General features: G+C 29.5%; 1 protein-coding gene across 1 annotated transcript; it reads left to right on the top strand.

The window, feature by feature from the left end:
* The first annotated feature begins 2642 nt into the window (after positions 1–2642).
* LOC111705668 (calmodulin) lies at positions 2643–10724 on the top strand. The gene is made up of 6 exons (XM_023478292.1): positions 2643–3447; positions 3883–4007; positions 4318–4366; positions 5122–5238; positions 8999–9069; positions 10306–10724. The coding sequence occupies exons 1-6, from the start codon at positions 3316–3318 to the stop codon at positions 10595–10597; spliced, it is 786 nt and encodes a 261-aa protein (XP_023334060.1). The 5' UTR covers positions 2643–3315; the 3' UTR covers positions 10598–10724.
* The last annotated feature ends 1467 nt before the right edge of the window (positions 10725–12191 follow it).

Raw genomic sequence — 12191 nt, 5'->3', positions numbered from 1 at the left:
ATCATGGATCAAAGACAATTGTAGTTCAGGACATTAATATTCTTACAATTGTAGTTCACGACATTAATTTTTTTACAATTGTAGTTCACGACATTAATATTTTTACAATACACGAAGTTCACGAAATTAATATTTTTACAATTGTAGTTCACGACTTACCTTTTTTTTCATTTAATAGATGTTAAGTTTAAATCAGCAGAGATATTCAAAAATCTTTTACTATACCTTTCACACTAACTGATCAATTAATTTAAAGGAATATTTTTCTTTGGAAAATTATATTTAAAGGCCAATTTTTTCTTGTGTACGCCCTTTAGTCGGTACATAAACCTTCCTCAACCACAATCTGAAAATATGTAGAAGTTTCAAATTGAAAATCCAATATATTATATTAAATAGAAACATTAATCATTAGAAGAGAAATAATAGATGTTAATAACGATAAATGATAGAAAAAAGAGGTCAATAAAGACAAAAAAGAAAAGAAGGTTGAATAATTTATCTAAAAGAAATCCATCTGTAAAAATGTTTGGTCGACAGAAGAATTATTTTAAAAGTAAAATGTGTAATTTATCCCCCTGCTTAGATAGATAGATAGAAATAGATTAAATAGATTGAATTTATCAGATCCGTAGATCAAATCTATAGAAATAGATAATATATATCTGAGCCATCCATAGATCAAATCCATTGATTCAATCTTCACTTAGATCAGGAGATAATAGAGAGAGTTATTGAGAATCTACATCTTTAAATTTGTTGGGGAAAAAAGTATTAAAATATAAAAGATCAAGGATCAAAGATCATGGATCAAAGATCATGGATCAAAGATCATGGATCAAAGATCATGGATCAAAGATCATGGATCAAAGATCATGGATCAAAGATCATGGATCAAAGATCATGGATCAAAGATCATGGATCAAAGATCATGGATCAAAGATCATGGATCAAAGATCATGGATCAAAGATCATGGATCAAAGATCATGGATCAAAGATCATGGATCAAAGATCATGGATCAAAGATCATGGATCAAAGATCATGGATCAAAGATCATGGATCAAAGATCATGGATCAAAGATCATGGATCAAAGATCATGGATCAAAGATCATGGATCAAAGATCATGGATCAAAGATCATGGATCAAAGATCATGGATCAAAGATCATGGATCAAAGATCATGGATCAAAGATCATGGATCAAAGATCATGGATCAAAGATCATGGATCAAAGATCATGGATCAAAGATCATGGATCAAAGATCATGGATCAAAGATCATGGATCAAAGATCATGGATCAAAGATCATGGATCAAAGATCATGGATCAAAGATCATGGATCAAAGATCATGGATCAAAGATCATGGATCAAAGATCATGGATCAAAGATCATGGATCAAAGATCATGGATCAAAGATCATGGATCAAAGATCATGGATCAAAGATCATGGATCAAAGATCATGGATCAAAGATCATGGATCAAAGATCATGGATCAAAGATCATGGATCAAAGATCATGGATCAAAGATCATGGATCAAAGATCATGGATCAAAGATCATGGATCAAAGATCATGGATCAAAGATCATGGATCAAAGATCATGGATCAAAGATCATGGATCAAAGATCATGGATCAAAGATCATGGATCAAAGATCATGGATCAAAGATCATGGATCAAAGATCATGGATCAAAGATCATGGATCAAAGATCATGGATCAAAGATCATGGATCAAAGATCATGGATCAAAGATCATGGATCAAAGATCATGGATCAAAGATCATGGATCAAAGATCANATATGTATGTACAGATATTTGCACTGCACGATGTACGATAATAATATTCATATATGTATGTACAGATATTTGCACTGCACGATGTACGATAATTATATTCATATATGTATGTGCAATGCTAAATTGAAGATGCTTTACATCATTACAGTGAATACACAATACATAAAAATACATTAATACAATGAGATTCTTTTCATCAATAAAAAGATCTGAGTAAAAATTAAATCGTACATATATTTGAAACAATTAATTTACATTGTTCTCCTGTACAAAAGTTTCAGAACTCCGTTTTTCTTTCCAGAATTTCCCGTACACTTTGGGTCACATAAAACTATGGAATAGGTAGACGACATTTCAGCAATCTCATATCTATTATGTTATTGCTGTAAATAGTTTTAAAAGAACCTTGAAAATCTTTTTCTGTGAATTTAAAATCATAACTTGAGCTTAGCAGTAGTTTTCCTATTCCACAGATTTATGGTTTTCACTATATAGGCCTCCCAGAACAGAGATTATATTCTCTTTGGTAGGCGTATATTAAAATGTACGTTGTACATTGTATTTCTTGATCTCTATTCTTCAATGTTTATATTAATTAAGTTACCAATAAAAACCATTATTGGACAGAATAAACTAAGAATATGCTGTCCCATATAATTGAAAACAAACAAAGAAAAAATATAAAAGATATCTTAAACAAATGTGTTTCTTAAAATTTCAAATTTAACCCTTATATTTTCATTTAAATTTTCCCTTTCACCGCAAATTGTCTTTTGTTTCTAACTGGCTGTAACACTTTTCTTTGAGTCCAATTTGATTTATTTAATTTTATTACAAATAAAATGTTGTATTTTGGTATTTCAGATCTAGTGAAAACAATGTAGTTTAGAGTAGACTAGAGTAGTGCATATAGATAGAAATAGACCAGAATAGACCAGAATAGACCAGAATAGACCAGAATAGATCAGAATAGACCAGAATAGACCAGAATAGACCAGAATAGACCAGAATAGAACATAATAGACCAGAATAGACCAGAATAGACCAGAATAGACCAGAATAAACCAGAATAGACCAGAATAGACCAGAATAGAACATAATAGACCAGAACAGACCAGAATAAAACAGAATAGGACAGAATAGACAAGAACAGACCAGAATAGACCACAAAAGAATGGAAAAGGCCAAATTAGACGAGCGCAGACCTAACTAGACCTAACTAGACCTAACTAGACCTGAATAGACCAGAATAGACCAGATTAGAATAGAAAAGCTTCAGAATAAACCAGAACTTAACACAAAAGACCACACCAGACTGAAAAATAATAGATTTATAAAGACCAGAATAAATTGAGGCGCAGAATACCTATCAGAATAGCTCAGTTCGATCAAACTAGTTCCAAAAGGACCAGAGGACGACATTCAAGCTCGGGAATTAAAAACCTACAATCAATGAAACCACGTTCAAACATTTGAGTTGGATAGATAAAGTAAACTGTACATATACTGTAGCTATGGGACGGATAGGACAGGAGAAGGGGTTGGATAAAGAGCCAGACACTCTGACAGGACCGGAGATGGAGGTCGTTACTGTCGTCTTCCATCAGTTCGAGACAGGACTTAGAGAAGGAACCATTTATACCAGGGTAATATCATTAATTATTATTATTATTATTTACTATTACTGTTACTATCATTATTGTTATTACTACAGTGAACCCCTTAATAACGAATACATCGGAAGAATTTATCAAATGTCGTCTTGACCATTTTTCAACGAGTTTTATACTATATTTCGTAAATTTCAGTATTTGAGAAAATAAATAAATATCCATGAATATGCGGGAACAGTTTTAAAGAGTTCCATATAATCATTTAATTTAAAACCTAAATATCTACAATATTCCATTATCAGAAAGTGAAGAATACGACATTTGATGAATTCTTTCGATGTATTCGTTACTCAGGGTTTCACTGTATTATTACTACTATTATTTATATTATCATCATCATCATAAAGCAATCAATGTTTTATCTTTTCATAAATGAATGTCAATAATTTTATCTAATTCTACTTTTAGGATTTGTTAGACGCAATGAAGGCCCTGGGGTTGAACCCTGGAGAACAGGAAGTGATTGATATGACCAACGAGGTTGCTAACAACGGTCTTGTTTACTTCCCTGACTTCTGTAGAATAGTTCTTAGGTAAATATACTTCCCAGACTTCTATAGAACATATTTCTAATTTCTTTACTTCTAACTTTCTGAGTTTGAAAAACAAGGTTAAGAATGAGCGGTTAAATCCCTCTAAATTAAAGTTTACACAAATGTTTCATGGCTTGATGGTAAATATTCAATAGTTTCACTAAAATACGTGTTGTTGATCTGTTAATAATTAAGGAATAAAGAATGCATAAATTCCGTACAGTCGTCTCAAAGTCCTTGTATTTCTCTGAGAAAAATTTAAATTTGTATTTAATTAATATCTTGAAATTCTAAATATTTATTATTGCAGAAAATACAGAGAAGAAAACCAAGAACTGTTTAATCAACAATTGTTTAAGGTACACCAATAGTATTAAATATTCTAAACATTCTAAACATTTTAAACATTCTAAACATTCTAAAAATTCTAAACATTCTAAACATTCTAAACATTCTAAAAATTATAAACATTCCAAACATTCTAAACATTTTCAAAAATTCTCAAAAATTCTAAACATTCTAAACATTCTAAACATTCTAAACATTTTGAACATTCTAAACATTGCAAAAATTTTAAACATTCTGAACATTCTAAACATTCTAAACATTTTTAAACATTTCAAAACATTCTGAACATTCTAAAAAGTCTTAACATTCTAAACATTCCAAACATTTAAAAAATTTTAAACATTTTAAACTTTCTAAACATTCTTAAAAAATTTTAACATTCTAAACATTATGAACATTATGAACATTATAAACATTCTGAACATTATGAACATTCTAAACATTATGAACATTCTGAACATTATGAACATTCTAAACATTATGAACATTCTGAACATTATGAACATTCTAAACATTCCAAATATTTTAAACATTTCAAACCTTCTAAACATTCTGAAGATTCTAAACATAAAACCAAGTTAGAGAAAAAAAAATGTCAACGGAAAACCCACGAGGATGATTGAAAAAATTAAATAAAAAAATATAAAAATGTTATTTATGTTACTTTCGATAGATTTTAGGGTTTTAAAATGGCAAGAAGTCAAGTAACACTCCCTTTAATCTTTAATCTGTACATAACTGTACAGAACTGTACATATATGTTCAGATCCTGTGCGGTACAGATCCGTATCCACAAAACTTCCGAGCAAAGAGATATAGGATTCAGGAGAAGAGTTTTACAAGAGAGGAGTTTACCGGGGTCATGAGACAACTTCCGGTACAGGTAAAATATTTTATTCAGATTTTAATTTATTAAAAAATATGTCTAAATCTGAACAAAATTCTTCATATTTCTAGTAATTCTAATTACCTTAAGTACAGAGCTCAATATTACGATAATTTGTTTCAAGAATTCAGATTAGGCTGATGAAAAAAAATCCAAAATATTTTTTTCAAATACAATTTTTTTTTAAATCTCCAAGTTGTGTCGCATTTGTTAAATGATTCGTGGCAAACAATCCTTTTTTCGTTTAAACAACTTCCGGTCGTCTTCACCCCGGACTAACCAAAGTGAGAAGCATTCGGTTTCATTCAAACCTGTTATGGTCAATAATTCAACAATATTTAAACTTATGGATTTGTTTATTTCATACTTTTTCATTCAAAATGTCTATGCCGACAAAAAAGTATTTAAGAAAAAAGGCTAAAATATTATGTATAATGGTTCAAATTGTGATTGAAAGCCAAAGCTTTCTGATATATTGACAGAACCGTTAAATGCGCCAAAAAATATCAATTCCAGAAAAAATGTTCTGTGTGAGGGTGTGTGTGTGTGTGTGTATTTCCAGCCATAAATATATTTCATTTCTTGCTTTCATATCTATTCAAAATCAGAAGATTTGTATCAATAGTTTTGCTGTTCTTGCGAAAAAGGGAAATAACTTTGAGTTTAGTTTTATATTCTCAGTGTTTGATTTTCTTCCTAAAATATATTTCATATTTCTGCGAAAAGGAAAGGGGTAAACAGCTGGGAATGGGGGGGAGGGGTTGTGTATTAAATTAAGTTGAGAACATTTCAAACAACTTTTTATTTTTTGCTGAATTACTTTTCCATTTTCCTGAAAGAGAATTCATAATTATATGCACATAGAAGTAAATATAATACATAAAACTCATCTACAACAACTACTACAAAAACTTGATTAAACAAAATTCATAGGTCTAGGCAAGTCCTACAATGTTTGTGTATAGTTTAAGGTTAATTCGAAAAAAATTAAACAAGTTGCCGAAACATGTTCGGTAGAATCTATCTTTATGTTTAATATTCTAGAACTATATATCTTCTAAAGTAAAAAAACAAACACTTTTTAATATCCTTAATGCAGCTGAAAGGGAGAGTTATCTAATCTCAAAAACTAATATTACCAGTAGGGGTTGACACTTTTTAAAATAAATATTCAATGAAAAAAGTTTAAGTAATTAGTGCAAATTCACAGCAAACTAAAGTAAACTGTTTAAAAGTTTGAAATCTTAAATGTTTTCAATCAAAGCTCCTTTTCTTGGAGAATAATTCATTAAAAAGAACAAAAATGTTGGATTTTCTTATTTTCAACCAATTAAATTTTCTTTTCTCAGTTTTTCGGGTAAAATCAAGTAAAGAAGAGCTACGAGGTGGGAAAGCCTGTCAAGTAAAGTCGCATAAATTTGACTTTCTCCTTTTGTGTGTATTGAGTAGTTTGTTATATATTAGCTTCTAATAATGAATATAACTAAATGTTAAGCTAAATGATAAGATGGTCGCTGTAAAACTATATCGTTAATAAAAAAAATCCAGTTGGTTCCTCCCATATTATCCCAAATATGTGAACAGCCTCTTGAAGTAGACAAGTGTTAAAGTGTAGAAAGTATATTGGTGCTGACAGGAAGTAAAATGTAGTATATATAGTACATTATGGGGGAAACAGATTACATAGAATAGAGTATATATAACAACAAGATCAGTTCTTATATATATATATATATACATACTAGCTTGGAAACCCAGATAGAGACTCCCACCGTTTACCCGCACTTAGACGTTTTTTAACCGGGAAACTAACTTTTCATTATAATAATCGACCCCGTCAACTTAGAATCTCAAAACCAAACTTAGAACATTCCCGTGGTTCTCCCGAGGTCCCCATTTAAAATTTGAGGCAAATCAGTCCAGGGGTTTCTGAGTTATGATCGGACAAACAAACAAACAGACAAAAAGAGATTACAACTTTATATATAAAGATTATTTAAAGCAATGCGGTATTCTTTCGAGAATCTATTTAATTACAAGTATATAATCCATGATTGAAGTTTGAAATTTCATATGTTTTCAATGAGAACTCCCCTTACTGAAGAGCTATTGAGAAGCACAAAAATGTCTTGAATTTCTCATATGTAACTTGTTACATGTGAAACTCTTCTAAAACTTAAGTGTGTAAAATCAAAACTAGAAGAGCTACAAGGTCACAAAGTTGCAGCAGTAACCTAGCACGAATTTAACCTTCTCCTCCTGTCTAGTTCACTGTATCTCAATCTGATTTTAATTTATCAAGTTTTCTAAATATCTTTAATATCTTTTTATTCTGTACTTTGACCAACTTGTTATAAAAATGAAAATTTTCATTATTTCCATTATTTCCATATGGAGGATGATAAAAGCTGATATTGAACAAATATTAAACTGTAAAGACTTTAATTTGAAACACCCTGTAAAAGATATCACATATATCACATAACAAATTTCATCCATATTTTTTAATATTGAGGACTGAAGTCTCAGTTCCGATTTTTCACAAATCATATATGATTGTATACATTTTGTATTCAGTTACAGTATACACTTTTTTATACAGTTACAGTATACAGTTTTTTATACAGTTAGAGTACACAGTTTTTTTATACAGTTACAGTATACATTTTTTCTATACAGTTACAGTATACAGTTTTTTTATACAGTTACAGTATACATTTTTTGTATACAGTTACATTATACATTTTTTCTATACAGTTACAGTATACACTTTTTGTATACAGTTACAGTATACAGTTTTTCTATACAGTCACAGTATACACTTTTTGTATACAGTTACAGTAAACAGTTTTTTATACAGTTAGAGTATACAGTTTTTTATACAGTTACAGTATACAGTTTTTTTTATACAGTTACAGTATACATTTTTTGTATACAGTTACAGTATACAGTTTTTGTTAACAGGTACACAGTTTTTGGATACAGTTACAGTACAAAGTTTTTGTATAAAGTTACAGTATACAGTTTTTGTATTAAGTTACAGTATACAATTTTTGTATACAGTTACAGTATACAGTTTTTTGTATACAGTTACAGTATACAGTTTTTTGTATACAGTTACAGTATACAGTTTTTCTAATCACTGTGTCTTGGCAACCTAATGACAAAGAACTTTTATATTTCAAACTATGAATTATGTTAGATCAAATATTCTAAACTTAAAATATCTAAGGTTTACGCCATCAGGTTCTAAAGATATAATGATTGGAAAATTTGAGTTTGTGGCTAAGAATCAATTCCTTGTTGATATTTTGCGTATTTCTTCTTAACAAGCTCGACTACAGGGTTACCCACAAAGGATGAGAATGTAAAGACGACCATTAACTCTCAAATATGACGATTCCAAATTGAATCAAGTCAATCCATGCCTTGAATATAGTCGGTTTAATGATTTGGCATAGAAACAAATTTCTAGTTGCTGGGAACCATGGATAAAAAGAAACAGACAGTATAAATTCTGTAAGTCGTCTCTGAAGTCTCATCCTTTGTGGGTAACCCTGTATCTTGATTAGTGAAATCAATTTAATTCAATAAATAGACTGTCATTTTTTTATGGAAGCCATGGGTACCCTGGGGGGAAAATAGGCAAACAAAATCGATAAAAAGACTTTAATTCTAGTCCTTAAAAATGGTAGTATTTGTCTTTTCTAATTAGTGAAGAGCCCCTTAAACTGTTTGATTGATTGATTGATTGTAGGTGGATGAGGAGGATATTGAGGGGATGTTTAATTATGCAGACCAGGATAAAGATGGACGAATATCCTACAGGAACAAAATCTTATCTTCAGTCGTCTTCATTGTATGTGGTGATTTCTTGTTTTTAAATGGCGGCATTTTCTTCCGTTTTCCGGTGATCAGCCTTATATAATATTTTTTCTTAATTTTTATGTAAATTCATTTCCATATTTAATACTCTAAATTGCATCTAAATTTTTAGACGGATTTTATCCTTTAATATCAATACCTAGTCAAAAACATAAATACGTACTTGGTTATTTTTTAACTCTATATATTTTGTGTAAGCTTTTAATGGGAAACAATGCATCAGTGCCATCAAAACACTTGCAGTGAGCAATGATGATTAATTAACCCATACGGCTTAACCTTTTTTCAGTTTACTGAACCTTTTTAAACATTCGCAAAAGTTGTCTTTGTTTTTCGCTTCATTCCGGAGACCACTGTATCATATCATTCCTTGCTCTTGGCAGTTTAAATCGATGTTAAACCCAGGGCTTTGATGTTTCTGAACTGAAGAGGAGAGATGCATCAACATTTAATTTCCATCAAGTTTTGCATTTATGAAGAGGTCTACAGAACACAGGATACAGGAAACAGGATTTTTAGGCAACTATAGTGAATATTATAAATTAGTACTTCAGTACTTCAGAAACATAAAAAGAATTTATAACAAAGAATTTAGAATAAAGAATTTATACAAAATGTCGTATTCTTACCTTTCTGATAATGGAATCTGCAGATATCTAGTTTTTTATTAAAGAGCTTTGTAAGACTTTTCCAGCGTACTTGATGGCTATTTATTAATTTTTACATTTACTAAGATTTATGTATAATAATGAAATACATTAAAAAATTGTCAAAACAGCATTTTGTAAATTCTTACGATTTGGGGTAAACTGTATGTTTTAACAAACATTGTATATATATAAGAACAAGTGTGCAGTGTGCACCCGATCTTGATTTATTGATTTCCAGCTTATTTATTCCTATGTTTTTTTTTAATGTTATACCTGAATATATTTAGAAGTCAGAACATGTGTTTTTAATCTCGGATTAAGCATGGGACGAATTAATTCAATTTTTTAAAATACCTTGGGGTAGTAATAGCCTGCAGGGAAAACTTCAAAACTGCTCAAAAGTTAAAACCATTACAAATACCTATACTTTAACCGAGGTTTCGAATTATTTTAAGAAATCATGTGAAAATAAATGATATAATTTTATGGACCAAAATTTTAAGAAAAAAAGAGATTTTGTTTTGTCCAGTGAATTCCTGTTGATGATAAATCCACCCAAGATACCCTGTGCCCCTAAACCTGCTGCGAAGCGTGTAACTCTGAAGTTTCCAGGCAGCTCAGAGAAAGAAACCATAGAGAAAATATCGGCGGAAAAAGTGGTAGTTGCAGAAACTCTTGAGATCCCAGTGTCAGCTGTTGAATCAGCTGTTCCAGCCGCTCACCAGTCAGCTGTTTCAGCTGTTTCAGCTGTTCAGCAGGCAGAGAACACTGTTGTTTCTGTAAAAAGTGAGCAAGCAATATCGAACCCAGTTACAAGTTAAAATCTCATTTTGAAAACTATTTACAATTAGTAGAACCCATGGCAAAAATAGGTTTGAATTTTAGAAAAATATCATGATAGAAAAAAAAATTATACTTTGGTTTTTTTTTTAATCAAAAACGATTAAACCTGTGAATTACAAAATTTTCAATTTTTTTCTTTCTTTAATTGAGAACAACATTTTTTAATCGGTAAATTTGAAAAGTATTAAAATACTTTGTTGGTTTTTAGAGTAAAAATTAAATTATCCGCCATGATTAAAATTCTGATCTGTTTTTAGAACTTTTTTTTAAAAACCCTGTCCGGTCTTTCAAATCCAGAACCTTGAACTAAACTAAACTTGTAAAATTGAGAACAAAAAATCCAAATATCTTTAAAAAATTCAATCTGAAAAATAAACTTAAAAATGAGATTTATTTTGTGATTTTAAAACTTTATTCTTGTTGGATCTCTTATTCAATGTTTTCTCTTAAATCCCTTGGATTAATTTACTCAGATTTAATCCGTTTAAGTGATATTTATAAGTGTTCAACTTCGAACATCCTTAGATTAAATTCACAGGAGAGATTTCTTATCTTCTGTAATTTTGCTGCCAAAAATTAACATTTTTTAAAAATTAATGGAAAAGCAAATTTTTAAATCGTATTTCTCAAATTTTCCCAAAAAAGTAAATTTACTTTTATGAAACTAAATACACCATTTTGTTCTCCAATCAATGACATAATAAAAGTTTTAAAACAAAAGTTTTAAAAGTTTTAATTTTATGATGAGAAAGTTTTAAAAAAAATTTACCCTTAATATTCGATATTTTTTAGGTCTGTTTTTTTTCGACATATATAAATTTTACTCATATAAATTTTATATATTGATGAATCTTTTTTTCCTTGTATCTTGAAGAAAATCGTTTATTGAAAAAAGAATCGTGTTTTAAGTAAAAATTCTAACTTTTTAAATTAAAATAAATCATTTTTATTTCTATATAAAAGATTATTTTCTTCGCGTAGAAATGGAATAATTAAAAAATCGTGTACTCGAGTATATAATCCTTATTATACCTTGTTATAAAAATCATATTTATCAAATATATTATAAGACCCTTTTTATCCTTTAATTTAGTAAATTGATCAGACGAGAATGATGTGAAAAGTTAGCAGGGAAGAAAATGATGGATCGAACCAATTTTCATAAAAAGTTTTTAGAAAATGTTCTCACAACATTTTATAATGTCAATAGAAGCTTAAAATAACAATAGAAATATTCAAGATGATGGATGGATGTGTTTTTTTAGAGTTGAGTTTAGTTTATTCAAAATCCTGTATTTTATATTTTATATGTTTATTTCCTAACTTTTATCCTGAAATCTTCCGTAAGCTTTATTTTCATGTTGGTGGATCTGCTGGTTTTCATTCTTTTTAAAACATATACGTTGTATGCGCATTGCGCACACATTGACAAATCAAATGTTAAAATAGATTGTTAAAAAATTTGGATTAAGCATGTGTGTTGTTAGTTTTTAATCCTTCATCTCTCCATTTTACTAATAGTAAATGCTAAAAATAATATTAAATATTTCTGAGGCGTCCATGTTATTTTAT

The sequence above is a fragment of the Eurytemora carolleeae genome, unplaced genomic scaffold (assembly GCF_000591075.1).
Source record: "Eurytemora carolleeae unplaced genomic scaffold, Eaff_2.0 scaffold663, whole genome shotgun sequence".
NCBI lineage: Eukaryota > Metazoa > Arthropoda > Copepoda > Calanoida > Temoridae > Eurytemora > Eurytemora carolleeae.
This window is presented reverse-complemented; position numbering and strand designations above follow the sequence as displayed.